This window comes from Phyllobates terribilis, unplaced genomic scaffold (assembly GCF_046119375.1).
Source record: "Phyllobates terribilis strain yellow unplaced genomic scaffold, ASM4611937v1 Scaffold_11__3_contigs__length_659146591, whole genome shotgun sequence".
Classification (NCBI taxonomy): Eukaryota; Metazoa; Chordata; class Amphibia; order Anura; family Dendrobatidae; genus Phyllobates; species Phyllobates terribilis.
Window position 1 is genome coordinate 534938080 of NW_027362771.1, and position 17182 is coordinate 534955261.

Below are 17182 nucleotides of genomic sequence, written 5' to 3' on the forward strand. Positions count from 1 at the left end.
AAGCACTTTCCAAGTGATGCTATCGCCTGGAAAGCGCTTGTCAATCCACATGCGGAAACGCATGTGAATCCGCATGTATTCCGCAGGAAAAACGCATGCACAATCTGCATGCGTTTTTTCTGCCAGGGAGATGCAGAAATGATGCAGAAATTTTCTGCTTCATTTCTGCATCGTGTGCACATACCCTAAGGGTGTGGGCCCCTGTGGGTCCAGTTGCCACAGAGGTACTGCATCTCATCCAGAGGTGTGGTACCCCACTCTCGGGTAAGGATAGAGTGCTGCCCGGGACCCAACCACTCACATCCAACACTACACCACTTCATAAGGGAAGGTCCAGATAGCTCCTAAGGGAGAGCACAGGCCTGGTCCCTGTTAGGAAGGTGGAACTAAGTAGAGTAGGTGGGTGGAGGAAGTAGTTTAGGGGAGCACTAACAGAACAGTATAAAAGAAGGGTAGAAACATCTAGAAGGGACCATTTTCCTGGTTCCAGTCCATGGAGCAGGAGTACAGTGGGTGAGGACTATGGAGGAGTGGGGCCCAGTCAGAGGGACCCAGCAACAGGAGAGGGAGGAGAGAAGACAGGTGCAGTGAGGAGGGCTCCAGAGACAGAAGGGATCCTAGGGGTATGGCGAGTGCGGGATGCCACCCGTGTGCCCGAGTTCACGCTGACCATGGAGGGATCAAGGCCGCAGGAGGGGACCGGCCCAAGACTAGTGGAGTACTTTAAGGCTCAGCTAGCAAACCGGAGGTTGCGGTACCTTCATGTGCCGTAGCCACAGTCCACACACAATCGCTGAAAAGGTGGCCATATAGGACAAAGGGGACAGACCGGACATCGCCCAACAAGGTCCGCGGCCACTGGCTTGGGACACTGTGTGTGAGGCGCAGGGCAGGAGGGTGAGAGCCAGCGCAGAAAGACGACCTGGAGAGGTACACAGAAAGGGGTCCCAAGTTACCCCAGAGTTGGCTGGATCACTTCCCCGGAGGACACAGGACGACGTGGGCGGTTATAATTCGGTGGTTGTAACCTGGAGCATCTTGACAACTGTGAGTAAATACTTGAAGATTGCACCCCACTGTGTCCTTGACTAATTGCTGCGCCACCTGCCTTGCACTACACCAGCAACATCTACCTCATCAATCACCATATACTGCCCTGGAGCTTAGCTCTGCCCATGGAGAGCTGCACTATCTCTGCTGCGTCATCATCAGCCCCAGTGGATCTGCACCGCAGCGGCGGCCCCATATAGCCGCATACCACGGGTGGCGTCACAAACTTTATTCCCCTTTTCCTTATTCCCCAATTGACTTTTCATTGATTGACTGCCCTGGGCCACGGACCGGGTCACTGCCACCGTGACTACCCCAAAAAGGACCAGCCCGGCTACCGAGTACCCCACGGCCCCAGGGGGCACGTCAAGGGCATGGCTCATCATAAAGGGGAATGCAAGTATGCTGTGGGCCCTGACTGGAAATAGGTCCAATGTATATAGAGCTGCATAATAATCATCATAAGAGCTTTAATTACATCCACAAACTCGTATTATGTTGGATGTATCCATGCTTTGGCATAACAGAGTGAGACTTATAAAAATCTCCATCACCCCCAAATTATTGCATCTGCCACTTTGCCAAGACACATCGATTAGCTATACGTCTCTGCATAGTGCAATGACAGCATTACATTTTTTACATAAAATCCTTAAAGGGGACCTGTCACCAGGTCAAAAGTGGTCAATTTTTTGCTCTAATTTTATTTTCGCTGCTCCCCTGAGTATTGTACTTTTTTTTTTTTTTTTTAAATCCGCCACATGGTTCTAGAAATATGAGTCCTTTTTATTTAGTGCTAAGTTTTATGGTCCCTACCAAGGGAGGGTAATGATGTAGAGTAGCCTAAGACACGCCCCCAAGAGAATCCTGTCAGCCACGCCCCTTTTGTAAACACCATAAAAATTAGCACTATAATAAAAAAGGCCTCGTATCTCTGGAGCTGTATGGCGGATTTATAAAAAACAAAAAAACAGAATAGTCAGGGGAGCAGTGGGAATAAAATAAGAGCAAAAACTGCCCACTTTTGACCTGGTTATAAGTCCTCTTTAAATCCTATATCATCTCCGGATATCTTCGGTGTCGATCTCTCCGGTGCTTAGACACATCGCTAATACTGTTCCCTGCCACCGGTACAGAAAGAAATAAAGTCACTGACCTGTTAGATTACGCTAAAAGCAGGATGTGGTTAAAACATCACTAAAAGGAGCTATAACCCCATAAAGTCTGACACAGACACTTATGGTGGATAAGATAAACTAAGCCTGAGAGGTGCAATCGCAGCGATGTACATACGACATATGTGAGGCCAAAAGTCATATAGGAAGTGGTAGCCATTGCATATAGTAACACGATATACATCTGTCTGTCTGTATACTGCTAGTATAGACCCACGTAGCTATAAGATATATATAGTACATTGTACTATGTCCGCTCAGTGGTACCCAGGGGCTATCAGGTACTGTGACGATAATACAGTACCATGGGCCTAAGCCCCCCTTATACTGTGCATATAGACGGCCGAGGGGAACAGGTTGCAGCAAGAAGCACGGAGCTATACATTAAATCATAGATAAGCCCACAGGAGCCATAAGCGAGGGAAAGAGACAGCAGAATAAAGAATGGGGGACAGGATGCAGTTTCTTACCCCCTCCTCTGCCTGACGCCATTTTCCCAGGCCCAGCTGGAGTGGACGCCACTGCCAATTGTGGAACCCGGGTTTTACTGATGTAGTGACAAAGACCCACAGCTTCCTGACAGCAGTCATCACATCAGGAAGTGCAGAGTGAGAGTGCTGAGCGCGGCACTCACCCTCCGAGGCGTATGTGCTCTGCACCCAGCATCCACAGCACTACTTACCGCCTGATAATTAAACATGTGCCTCCTATTTGGCTGGGAATTTCCAAATACAGGTAATGCATTGAATGCTATTTGCGCTATCGTCTTTTTTTTTTTTCAGAACAAATTAAAAAAAAAAAAGATATAAAAAAAATATATTATTTTTTAAAGGGGAAGAAATCATCAGAAAATGACCTATTACTTAAATAAGGTTACACGTATTTTTTTTTTTTTTTTTTAAATTGACAATGCTTATTTTATCCATATTGCGATCTTTATTAACAAAAAAAATAGTAATCTTGTAATTCTCACACTGGCCACTAGGGCTATTTTAGACTCATATTTCCTGACCTTCCAGTAAGCGTTTTCAGCGGACTCCTTATCAGAAGAGACAGGATTAAAATGTCAAGTAACATATCTATACACAGCTGATAACACATAATCATAACGATGTCACAGCTGACCTCCTCCCCCTCCGGTCACAATGACCTTTGCACACGCTCATTGCACACTTCACTACAAAAGATAGGATCTGAACGTTGCAGCTAATGTACATGTCTTATTTCCTGAAACAACAAAAAGTTAGAGTGTAAAAAAAGCCCCAGTGGCCAATATGAAAATTGCAAGTTTTTTTTTATTTTAATTGTGAAATGTACAAAAAAAAATTACAAAGGTATTCACCCCTTTATTTTATTATAACACTCCTAAATTGTAATCAGACTGCCTTGTGCCCCTCTTTATAGTGTGACAAAGTGGCTATATACCAAAGATTTTTTTAAATATCATTGTCCAATCACTAAAACAGGGAATTTAACTAAAACTTGTGAAGATGCCTGTATGAGCACCAGATGTGGGACCAGGTTTGCAAGCTATAGGGGCCTAGGCCATAAAGGCTAATGGAGCCCGATCAGTAGTAGCAGGTGATGAGCCCTGTGCTGCCAAACCAATAAGGCTATGCAGAGCAAAATAATACCGCCATATAGTACCCAAATCATATCACTGTAAAATGCCCAAATTATGTGACCACAAGTGCCAAAAAACAAAACTATATAATGTCAAAACGATAGGGTTACATAGTGCCCAAATAATACCATCATAATAGCCTAAATAAGACCACCCTGCCCAAATTACATGACCACAGTTACCCCCCCCAAAAAAAAGTATATAATGTTAAAACAATAAGTTTATATAGTGACCAAATAAAACCACAAGATATAGCCCAAATAACACACCATATAGTGATAAATGCAGAATTGGTGACTTGTTTCTATTATACCTTTTCTCTGATTGTTCCTCCCCTGGTTTTGGCTCCCACTCCTGAGAAAAAATACTGACCGAATACTGACCAAATACTGATAGTGAGGCCGTGGCCTAAAACTTGAATCTGGTTCCTATAAGGGGTGATTGTAAAGAGATCACGCTTCCACAATTGGTCCATATAACTTAACATATGGCTATGGACATAGATAGGACTACTGGTCACAGTTGATATGAGCAGCAGGTTGATACTTGGCATCGCCCGTGTAGCTCGTTACTTTAGAGCTATTATTTTTAGCCAAGGACTAAACGCCTTCCACAAATCCATCAATGTCATAACACTTGAATGACTAACCTATGTGTGTAACCTGGAATGCCAAGTTCACACATAACATGAATGGAAAGCCTCCAGAGATAATTACAAGGGATTAACCTATGACAACCTAGTTCTTGAGTTGCATTTATCATCCTGGTATGATTCCGGTTGATATTAATGACGTCCAATTGTCCTGACATTTATTCCTGGACTTTAAGAAATGTCCATAAGACGAGGCAAGTTCCTTAGATGGAAGAGTAGAGGATTGCAGATCTCAATACGTTTGTTGGTAACCAAAAAATGGAGAGAGGAGCATTAAGAGCACGGATGGATTGATGTTGATGGAGTCCCCATCCCATCAATGGAACAGACCCTACCCTGCCTTCTACCATAGTTACATAAAGGGGAAATGGCTGAGAACGTGCAAGGCTTCCTCCACTGAAGTCTATGAAAGTTATGGAGATGCCAAAACAGGTCCTCCATTCAAACCACTGCTTGATGGGATGACATTACCCCATTTTTCCCACTCTTATTCTCCTTTCTTCCCCTTGTATGAACAGATGCTAGGGTTCTTGACCAACAGGATGGCTCACGTATAATGCCTCATGTCCTGCTTAGGGACCACACCATCTTCAGTGAGGACGGCGCTCGCCAATCTCTGGGACAGATTCTAGTATAGTGAGTTCTTTGGAACCACAATAAGGAACATGCTACTGACGCTCTGACATAATGTTATTATTGGACTGGCTTCCTTTAGTTGTGGTTGTATTCCAATAATAACAGGCAGCATTGTTAGGAGTTTCAGGTGAGAAGTTAAAATCCCCCTCGATTGACTTCAGAGATATATAATACAGTACAGGGCAGTGCATATTACAATGATATTGTGGATGGCTGCGCACCTCACAGGGTTCTACCTTTCCCTACAGCAGGGATGTCAAACTCAAATACACCGAGGGCCAAAATTAAAAACTTGGACGAAGTCACGGGCCAACCTTGATAGTTAATAAAAAAAAACAAAAAACCTTAATATTCGATGGGGTCGCTGAGGAGCATATCTTAAAACTTTGCAGCCCTGAATTCCTCCACAGTACACTCCACACATATGAAATGATGTCCCTACTGTACCCCTTCCCCCATAAACTCCCCTGGCAAAGTATGGCGACCCCAACACAGTATGATGCCTCAACTATGATCCCCATACAGCCCTCCACACAGTATAATGGGCCTCACATAGTCCTCCTTACAGAATAATGGGCCCCACATAATCCTCCATTCAGAATAATGGGCCCACATAATCCTCCATAGAGTATAATGGCCCCACATAGTCCTCCATACAGAATAATGGCCCCACATAGTCCTCCATACAGAATAATGGGCCCACAAAGTCCTCCATACAGAATAATGGCCCCACATAGTCCTCCATACAGAATAATGGGCATCACATAGTCCTCCACACAGTATAAAGGGCCCACATAGTCCTCCGTACAGAATAATGGGCCCACATAGTCCTCCATACAGTATAATGGGCATCACATAGTCCTCCATACAGAATAATGGGCATCACATAGTCCTCCACACAGTATAATAGGCCCACATAGTCCTCCGTATAGAATAATGGGCCCACATAGTCCTCCATACAGTATAATGGGCATCACATAGTCCTCCATACAGAATAATGGGCCCACATAATCCTCCATACAGAATTATGGGCCCACATAATCCTCCATAGAGTATAATGGCCCCACATAGTCCTCCATACAGAATAATGGGCCCACATAGTCCTCCATACAGAATAATGACCCCACATAGTCCTCCATACAGAATAATGGGCATCACATAGTCCTCCACACAGTATAATAGGCCCACATAGTCCTCCGTATAGAATAATGGGCCCCACATAGTCCTCCATACAGTATAATGGGCATCAAATAGTCCTCCACACACTATAAAGGGCCCATATAGTCCTCCATACAGAATAATGGTCCCCACATACTCCTCCATACAGAATAATGGGCCCATATAGTCCTCCATACAGTATAATGGCCATCACATAGTCCTCCATACAGAATAATGGTCCCCACATACTCCTCCATACAGAATAATGGGCCCACATAATCCTCCATAGAGTATAATGGCCCCACATAGTCCTCCATACAGAATAATGGCCCCACATAGTCCTCCATACAGAATAATGGCCCCACATAGTCCTCCATACAGAATAATGGGCATCACATAAGTCCTCCACACAGTATAATGGGCCCACATAGTCCTCCGTACAGAATAATGGGCCCACATAGTCCTCCATACAGTATAATGGGCATCACATAGTCCTCCATACAGAATAATGGGCATCACATAGTCCTCCACACAGTATAAAGAGCCCATATAGTCCTCCATACAGTATAATGGCCATCACATAGTCCTCCATACAGAATAATGGTCCCCACATACTCCTCCATACAGTATAATGGCCTCACATAGTGCTCCATACAATATAATGACCCCCACATAGTCCTCCATACAGAATAATGTCCTCACACAGAATAATGGGCCCCACATAGTCCTCCATACAGAATAATGGGCCCCATATAGTCCTCTATACAGAATAATGGGCCTCACATAGTCCTCCGTATAGAATAATGGGCATCATATAGTCCTCCATACAGTATAATGGGCCCATATAGTCCTCCATACAGTATAATGGCCATCACATAGTCCTCCATACAGAATAATGGTCCCCACATAGTCCTCCATACAGTATAATGGCCCCACATAATCCTCCATATTAGTATAATGGCTCCACATAGTCTGCCATACAGAATAATGGGCCTCACATAGTCCTCCATACAGTATAATTGCCCCACATAGTGCTATATACAGTATAATGGGCCCCACATAGTCCTCCATACAGTATAATGGGCCCCACATAGTCCTCCATACAGTATAATGGGCCCCACATAGTCCTCCATACAGTATAATGGACCCACATAGTCCTCCATACAATATAATTGCCCCACATAGTCCTCCATACAGTATAATGGCCACACATAGTGCTACATACAGAATAATGGGCATCACATAGTCCTCCACACAGTATAATGGCCTCACATAGTGCTCCATACAATATAATGACCCCCACATAGTCCTCCATACAGAATAATGGGTCCCACATAGTCCTTCATACAGAATAATGGGCCCCACATAGTCCTCCATACAGAATAATGGGCCCCATATAGTCCTCTATACAGAATAATGGACCTCACATAGTCCTCCGTATAGAATAATGGGCATCATATAGTCCTCCATACAGTATAAGGGGCCCATATAGTCCTCCATACAGTATAATGGCCATCACATAGTCCTCCATACAGAATAATGGTCCCCACATAGTCCTCCATACAGTATAATAGCCCCACATAGGCCTTCATACAGTATAATGGCCCCACATAGTCCTCCATACAGAATAATGGGCCCACATAGTCCTCCATACAGAATAATGGCACCACATAGTGCTCCATACAGTGTAATGGCACCACATAGTGCTCCACACAGTATAATGACCCCACACAGTGCTCCATACAGAATAATAGGCCCACATAGTGCTCCATACAGAATAATGGGCCCCACATAGTCCTCCATACAGTATAATAGGCCCCACATAATCCTCCATATTAGTATAATGGCTCCACATAGTCTGCCATACAGAATAATGGTCCTCACATAGTCCTCCATACAGTATAATTGCCCCACAAAGTGCTATATACAGTATAATGGGCCCCACATAGTCCTCCATACAGTATAATGGGCCCCACATAGTCCTTCATACAGTATAATGGACCCACATTGTCCTCCATACAGTATAATTGCCCCACATAGTCCTCCATACAGTATAATGGCCACACATAGTGCTACATATAGTATAATGGGCCCACATAGTCCTCCATACAGAATAATGGCCCCACATAGTCCTCCATACAGTATAATGGGCCTCACATAGTCCTCCATACAGTATAATGGGCCCCACATAGTCCTCCATACAGAATAATGGGCCTCACATAGTCCTCCATACAGAATAATGTATCCCAATTCTGACTACGACTCCGAGAGTTACAAAGTGCAGGGTCCTCATGCCTCTGCTTCTCATGTATACAGCAATATAGTAAAGTACCATAGTATACAATGATATAGTATAGTACAGACCTGGGCAAAGTGCACCCTGCGGGCCGCACCCGGCACTCTGGCTGTACCATTCCTTCCACGGACCGAGACAGCTAAAGGGCTGAAAACAGTTTCTCCCAGATGCTGCACCATGCCCTTCGCCGCGTCCCACATCCCAATCCTCAGGATGCAGATAGCGGTAAATACATTAGTGGAGGACGTAGCCGCCGGCTCTTTCTTCCACCAATCAGCGTGTGCGACTGACACAGCAGATGTGATGACATCACTACATTGCATCTGCTGTTCGGAGAGTCAGTGCACCGGAGAGCGGGGCAGAGCTCCGGGGGAATAGGAGTGAGGTGAGTATGTGTGTGATGTGTGCCTGTACATAGGAGGGCTATGTGGGGGCTCATACTGTATATAGGGGGCTATGTGCGGGATCATACTGTGTATAAGGATGCTATTCAGGGGCTCATACTCTATATAGGGAGGCTATGTGGGGGCTCATACTGTATATTGGGAGGCAATGTGGGGTTCATACTGTATATAAGGTGGCTATGTGGGGTTCAAACTGTATATAGGGAGGCTATGTGGGTCTCATACTGTATATAGGGAGGCTATGTAGGGGCTCATACTGAATACAGGTGGCTATGTGGGGTTCATACTGTATATAGGGAGGTTATGTGGGGTTCATACTGTATATAAGGAGACTATGTGGGGCTCATACTGTATATAGGGAGGCTATGTAGCTATGTAGGGGCCTCTATTGAATAAAGGTGGCTATGTGGGGTTCATACTGTATATAGAAGGCTATGTGGGGTTCATACTGTATATAGGGAGGCTATGTAGAGGCTCATACTGAATACAGGTGGCTATATGAGGGCTCATACTGTATGTAGGGGGCTATGTGGGGGCTCATACTGTGTAAGGATGCTATTTGAGGGCTCATACTGTATATAGGTAGGCTATGTGGGGGCTCATATTGTATATAGGTAGGCTATGTGGGGGCTCATACTGAATATAGGGAGGCTATGTGCGGGCTCATACTGTGTAAGGATGCTATTTGGGGGCTCATACTGTATATAGGGAGGCTATGTGGGGGCTCATACTGTATATAGGTAGGCTATGTGGGGGCTCATACTGTATATAGGGAGGCTATGTGGGGGATCATACTGTATATAGGTACGCTATGTGGGGGCTCATACTGTATATTGGGAGGCTATGTGGGGGCTCAAACTGCATATAGGGAGGCTATGTAGGGTTCATACTGTATATAAAGAGGCTATGTGGGGGCTCATACTGAACATAAGGGGCTATGTGGGGCTTATACTGTGTATAAGGATGCTATTTGGGGCCTAATACTGTATATAGGGAAACTGTGAGGGCTCATACTGTGTATAAAAAGGCTATGTGGAAGCTCATACTGTATATAGAAGGGCTATGTGGCGGCTCATACTGTATATAGAGGGGCTATGTGAGGGCTCATACCGTGTATAAGGAGGCTATATGTGAGCACATACTGTGTATAAGGAAGCTATATGTGGCTGATACTGTATATAGATGGGGCAGTTGTGGGAGTTTATACTGTGTATAGAGGGCTATGTGGGGCCTCATACAGTGTATAAGTAAGCTATTTGGGGACTCATACTGTATGTAGGGGGACTGTGAGGGGGGTTCATGCTGTATATAGGGACTGTGTGTGGGCTCATACTGTATATAGAGGTGCTCATACTATATATAGGGGGCTGTGTGGTGGCTCATGCTGTATATAGGGGACTGTGGGGGGCCCATAAGTATATAGGGGGGCTGTGTGTGGGCTCATAATGTATAAAGGGGTTCTCATACTGTATATAAGAAGACTGTGAGGGCGCATGCTGTATATAGGGGGTTTGTGTGGGGGCTCATACTGTCATACTGTATATGGGGGGTTGTGGGGGCTCATACGCCATATAGGAGGATGTCAGCATACTGTACTTAGTTCTGCTCAATATTAAGTGACACAATTAATATTAACATAAAATAATAATTCATATGTTAATATTAATATTGAGATTTATTAATTTCAGCCTATTAATTCGGCCCTCGATAACAGTCACAGTCTCTCATGTAGCCCCTCAGGAAAATTAATTGCTCACCCCTGATATAGTATATAGGAAAACAACACAGAACTATGTATAGCAAAATGTATGATAACAAATAGTAGTAGAGGCTGTATATAACAATATACCACACATAATCAGATAAATAATGATATAGGAGACCACCGAATATTGGAGCAGTTGAGTAGAGAGCAGTCTATATAAGAGTACAGTCTAAAACAATGCAGTGTCTACTAATATGTAGAATGATATAGCATTAGTATAAGCGTATAGTATAGGTCAGAGGATAAGATATAAAGTGATATAGCGGAGGGCAATATATTACTGTATAGAACAGATAGATGAATTAGAGTAGGTATACTGATGTACTGGAGGAAAGTATATCAGAAAATAGTACAGAGCAATGAAAATCAATGTAGAGGCTACCGAGAAGTCACCGGTGCGTACGCGGTGCGTTGGCTCATACCTCGCACTCTGTTGATGAGGTTGGTCATCGCTTCTCGTACACGCTGAGATTTTAATGCTGGATATTTGAAAAGCAGAAATACAACTGATTGAAGTAATTCGGATAACTTGAGCTCAGCGTAGTCACAAGAAGGGGGACCTGTCAGAGAATTGCCATCAAGTGGAAAATAAATGCCAGAATTTGGAAGCCACTTTCCGATTAAGTTCATTGATACACCATTAGAGTACAGTGAGCAACGACACAGGCTGAGGTTCTTGAACCCTGATACAAAATAATAATAGGCCCCCAAATGCCATTTCCCATGTAAAATACGTGTCTACTTATGCAATCTTTAGGTCCCGCTAGGCACTGGGGTTCATGTGTGATGGCTACTTTGGCCACCAGTAGTCTTGTAGTAGGGCATCACCCAATCTAAACTTTCCATGTAATACAATATAGGACATAAAATCCCTCTTAAATACTCATTGGTGACCAATAAAATATACATCTAGCTAATTACAACAAGTAGCATTTATAGATGTGGAAGTCATTACAATATTGACCTAATTATAGAAAGTCATTGACCTCCTAATCCTTGGAAATCCAACATGTAACCTTAAAGCTTAACCTCAAACAAGTCTTATAATGAACACCAATGACACTCAAACAACCACCCCCGTGTGAAGTATTTTACCTTTAAAGTTGCCCATAGACATTAGAGAAGTGTCTGGCAACTTACACAAGGCTGGGCCATTCAGATAAACCCTATATAGAGTATATGTAGGACTATAACATAAGGTTGGGTTATGGCGTACTAATCCAAAAGCACCTGAAAAGTACATTTTGGTACTTACTAATGACCAATAGTCCTTGACCGATAAGCCTAGGAACATTCATGGCAACTCCTGAAGAAATTGAGATCTCAATAAATTGGTCTCAGCACTTTTTTATGATGATAACCCAGGGCCAAAAACAAAGTTATAAGCCAGAAGATACCATTATAGAAAATCCCCTTGAATTTAAGGCCAATGGCCAATTCAGATCCTTTACTACCCATACTGATTCCATCCACATAGCTTCCACACTATAAGTTTTCTCTTTAGATGTTTCTTAGAACTTCTCACCTGACCCTTGGTAGACATCTCTCATCTCCTGGAGCTTCTGGTCAACTTGCCTGAGCCGAGAGCAGAACTGGATCAATTGTGGAGACTCCACCGGGGCACCATGTCTCTCCAATAATGATGAGTGAAATAGAGCTGACAGGTAGCACTCGCCTACAAGACACCTTGGCGTAACCCCAACTTCCCCGACACAACTCATATCTGAATTGTGAAGATCACTCACTAAGGTCAACTATGTCCTATATGTACGGAGGAGACTCTCATCATGCCTCTATTCTAGCTTCCCATGCTGTTCTTGCTTCAGTAATGACTGGGCTAGAGAGCTGACAGTCTACATATAGCTTTATATATGGAAAGAAAGAACGTAACTTGTTGCCTACAATTAAGGCATCTCTACCTCCGAAACTGGGACACAAGAGCCGACACCTGCTCCAGTAACTGAGCCCCCTTATCTATAAATTCTCCTAAGCCAGTATCTTCACGCTGCCTGACATTCTCCATCTGTTTGCTAAAGAAGTGACGCTCAGTATGTCCAAATCTGGATTTTGGATACGGAGGAAATTATACCAATGTGGGTGAGAAAAGGAAACTCCCTAATGACTCTGTCACTGCTGGATAAACACGCAGGGTCTATGAGACATGGTGCCAGACGGGACTAGACATGGTACCACTGTCCTGCCATGTGTAAAGGTACATGTCTCCATATCTTCAGCTGGAGAGTTTGATCCAGTAATTGACTTTTGGGGGAAAATCAGGTTCAGTATATTTTTGCAATTTTGCAATTAAGGGTTAAATTCCTGTGACAGGTGTGTGTGCTGGCGATTTTAATTATCCCACTAATTGCAGGTAACCTGCTCTGCAGGAAAAGGGAGACAGACCTGCCCTTAACCACTCCTGCAGATCCATATTAACCAGTGTCCTTAATAGAAGACTGTAAGCAGAACAGATGACAAACCGTCTACAGGATCTATTCCGACATATATTGTGTGGGAGACCATGAGAATTGTTACAGCAGTAGAAGAGGAATGTGTTGATTTTGTGGAAGCCAGTGACCTGTCCACTCATGTGACTCAGGAAAGAGAGAGCTGTTTGTAAAGTGTCATGAAGTGGATGGAAATAGGGCAATCTGTAGATGAGGAGATGGTGGAAATAGTACAGCAGAAGATGAGTGTGTTGGACTTGTCAGAGGTAGTGACTTGTACATATGTTATTTTTTATTATTGAGGATATTGCTATAAGTTTTAGAAGAAACCTGGATGTTGTGGGTAGAGAGACTGTCAGCAGGAGACCCCCAACCATAATGCGGCTACACTTCCCCAAATCCTCCGTGCAAATAAGGCACTGACACCATTAACCTTTTGCTGGATAGAGGTTACGGCATTTATTAACCATTTTCATTAAAACATGAATAACAAAGTTTTTTGAGGGTATGTCCACATTCAAAGCTCCCACCAGAGATCCATTTATTATTATACCGCCAGCTGTGACTTCTAAATAACTCTGGTTATTATAATAGGAAAAAAAATTCACAGATGCCTTATAAAAGAAATAACAATCCAGTACCATTCTTTATTCTCCCATTAACTATTGTCCCTCTCCAGGGACAGCATTAGGGGCAGGCAGACTAGGCATTTGCCTAGGGCCCCCAGCCAGTGGCCGCCATGGGGCCCATGATTTCCCCCCCACATCACACATTCAACTGCATCGGCATCATAGATGCCGATACAGTTGAAAGCAATAATGGAGGAGAGAGCTCCCTCTCCCATCATTCCCCCTCTGCCTCTGACGCAGCAGGCGCGATGATGTCATTTCATCGCGCCACGCTCTGCCGGACAGTGGAGCTGTTGAGACTCTCTGCTGAGCACGGAGCAGCGGGGGAACGAGGAGAGGTAAGTATTGTATTTGTTTTTATACGTGGTGGCCATAACACTGCAGGACTGTGGGGCTGCATTATACTGTATGGGGTGGCTGCATTATACTGTATGGGGCGGCTGCATTATACTGTATGGGGGGCTGCATTATACTTTGAGGGGTGGCGGCATTATACTCTATGAGGGGGCTGCATTATACTCTATGGGGTGGCAGCATTATACTCTATGGGGGGCTGTATTATACTTTATGAGGGGGGGTTGCATTATACTTTATGAGGGGTGTTGCATTTAACTGTATGGGGTGGTTGCATTATACTCTGAGGGGTGGCTGCATTATACTGCATGGTGGGGCTGCATTATACTGTATGGGGTGGCTGCATTATACTGTATGGGGTGGCAGCATTATACTGTATGGGGTGGCTGCATTATACTCTATGGGGGGCAGCATTATACTCTATGGGGTGGCAGTATTATTTTCTATGGGGTGGCTGCATTATACTCTATGAGGTGGCTGCATTATACTCTATGAGGGGGGCTGCATTATACTCTATGGGGTGGCAGTATTATTTTCTATGGGGTGGCTGCATTATACTCTATGAGGTGGCTGCATTATACTCTATGAGGGGGGCTGCATTATACTCTATGGGGGGCTGCATTATACTCTATGGGGGGTTGCATTATACCCTATGGGGGGCTGTATTATACTCTATGAGGTGGCTGCATTATACTTTATGAGGGGGTTGTATTATACTCTATGAGGGGCTGCATTATACTCTACGAGGGTGGCTGAATTATACTCTATGGGGGGTTCCATTATACTCTATGGGGGGTTGATTATACTCTATCGAGGACTATGGGGTGCATTACACTATATGTACTATATGGGGGCTGCATTATACTCTATCAAGGACTATGGTGAGTTCATTACACTATATGTACTGTATGGGGGCTGCATTATACTATATGGGGGCTGCATTATACTCTATCAAGGACCATGGGGAGTGCATTATACTATATGTACTATATGGGACCTGTATTATACTGTATCGAGGACTATGGGGAATGCATTATACTATATGAAGGACTATGGGGTGCATTATGCTATGGGAAGTGCATTGTACTACATGGAGGACTATGGGGGTTGAAATTATACAATATGGACAACTATGCGATGCATTATATTATATTGAGGACTACGAGGAGCACATTATACTATAGGGAGGACTATGGGAAGTGCATTATACTATATGGAGGACTATGGGAAGTGCATTATACTGTATGGAGGACTATGGGGAGCGTATTATACTATATGGAGGACTATGGGGAGCACATTATACTATATGGAGGACTATGGGGAGTGTATTATACTATATGGAGGGCTATGGGGAGTGTATTATACTATATGGAGGACTGTGGAGTGAATTATACTATATGGAGGGCTATGGGGTGAATTATATTATATGGAGGGCTATGGGGAGTGTATTATACTATATGGAGGACTATGGGGTGAATTATATTATATGGAGGGCTATGGGGAGTGTATTATAGTATATGGAGGACTATGGGTGAATTATATTATATGGAGGGCTATGGGGAGTGTATTATACTATATGGAGGACTATGGGGCACATTATACAATATGGAGGACTATAGTGCACATTATACTATATGGAGGACTATAGTGCACATTATACTATGTGGAGGACTATAAGGCACATTATACTATGTGGAGCACTATTGAGTGTGCATTATACTATGTAGAGGACTATGGGGTGTATTATACTAAACAAGCAAAATGTTGCCTATTCATCGAATGATTGGATTGTTTATGCTGGAAGAAAAAACAATGTTCTCAGCAGAACATCGCCGGTGAAAACTGCAGATAGCATGATACAGTATGGGGACAGATTGATTTATTAGTGATTGTTCTGTGCCCATTGTGGTGCCCCTGAGGGTTCAGTCGCCACAGAGATACTGCACCTCACCCAGAGGTGTGGCATCTCCTTCTCTCAGGTAAGGATGGAGTACTGCCCGGGACCCCAACACCTGCACTCAACACTACACTACTCCAGGCCGGCTGGAAGGGCGTTTTGCACTTCTTCTGCTGCCCTGTCCCTGACTGGAGTGGGGGGAACCAAAAGTGAGGGGGAACCAGTAGTGGGTGTGGGTGGAGGACGCAGACCAGGGGAGCACTTGAAGATATATATATATATATATATATATATATAGGGGAACCCATCTTTTTAAGGGAGTGAAAGTGAGTCAGAGGAGGAGAAGTGAAGGGAGCAGAGGCTCTTCAGGAGCTCTGCTCGGGGGGCAGGCTCGGCCTGTCATGCCCAAGGCTGAGAGAGGAGTGGGAGCTAGGGAGGAAGGCTCCAGTAACAGAAGGGATCCCGAATCTGCCAGGCGTCAGAGGGATCAGGCCGCAAGAAGGGAACCGGTCCCTGGACTAGCCGAATTACTTTAAGGCTGAGTTCACACGATGCGTTTTTCATGCGTTTCCGCGGCGTTTTTGCAGTTGCGTAAACGCCGCGGAAACGAATGAAAAACGCATGGTAGAAGGGCAGCAATGTTCCCCAATTGAAATCCGCATGTGCTGTGCCCATGATGCGGATTTTTCCGCAGCGTAAACGCTGCGGTCAAAAATCCGCAGCTTGTCAATTAATTTTGCGGAAACGCTGTTCTTTTGCCGCCATTGACTTGCATTAGACCGCATGGAATCGGCATCACTGTATATGTTGATGCGCTTTTCATGCGGTCTAATGTGCGGATGGTACCCGGGTGTGGATGAGAGGACTCTCATCCAGACACAGGTACCATTAAAAAAAAAAAGAATAAAATAAAAAATATATATATTCTCACCTTCTGACGGCCCGCGCAGCGCTCCTGCTTGATTCCCCGCACTTCGCGGTTGAATGAACAAGGACCTTCGCTGACGTCAGTCATGTGACGGGTCACGTGACGCTGACGTCGGAAAGTCCTAAAGTCTTCACTGCCGGCAGCCGGGACCGAGCGAAGCAGGACACCGG

The 17182-nt window shown here is 44.4% G+C and overlaps 1 protein-coding gene across 3 annotated transcripts in view; it reads right to left on the reverse strand.

The window, feature by feature from the left end:
• GMIP (GEM interacting protein) overlaps nucleotides 1-12844 on the reverse strand; it is a 78518-nt gene extending 65674 nt beyond the window's left edge. The window contains exons 1-2 of one of the 3 annotated variants that reach the window (XM_073653825.1): nucleotides 12286-12844; nucleotides 11183-11320 (exon numbers count right to left, since the gene is read on the reverse strand). In XM_073653825.1, the coding sequence (XP_073509926.1) occupies nucleotides 11183-11320; nucleotides 12286-12481 (334 nt within the window). In that variant the 5' untranslated portion in view covers nucleotides 12482-12844. Of the gene's footprint in view, nucleotides 1-2695; nucleotides 2853-11182; nucleotides 11321-12285 lie in introns of those variants that run through there. The other 2 variants (XM_073653824.1, XM_073653826.1) reach the window with 2 other exon arrangements.
• Between the last annotated feature and the right edge of the window lie 4338 nt (nucleotides 12845-17182).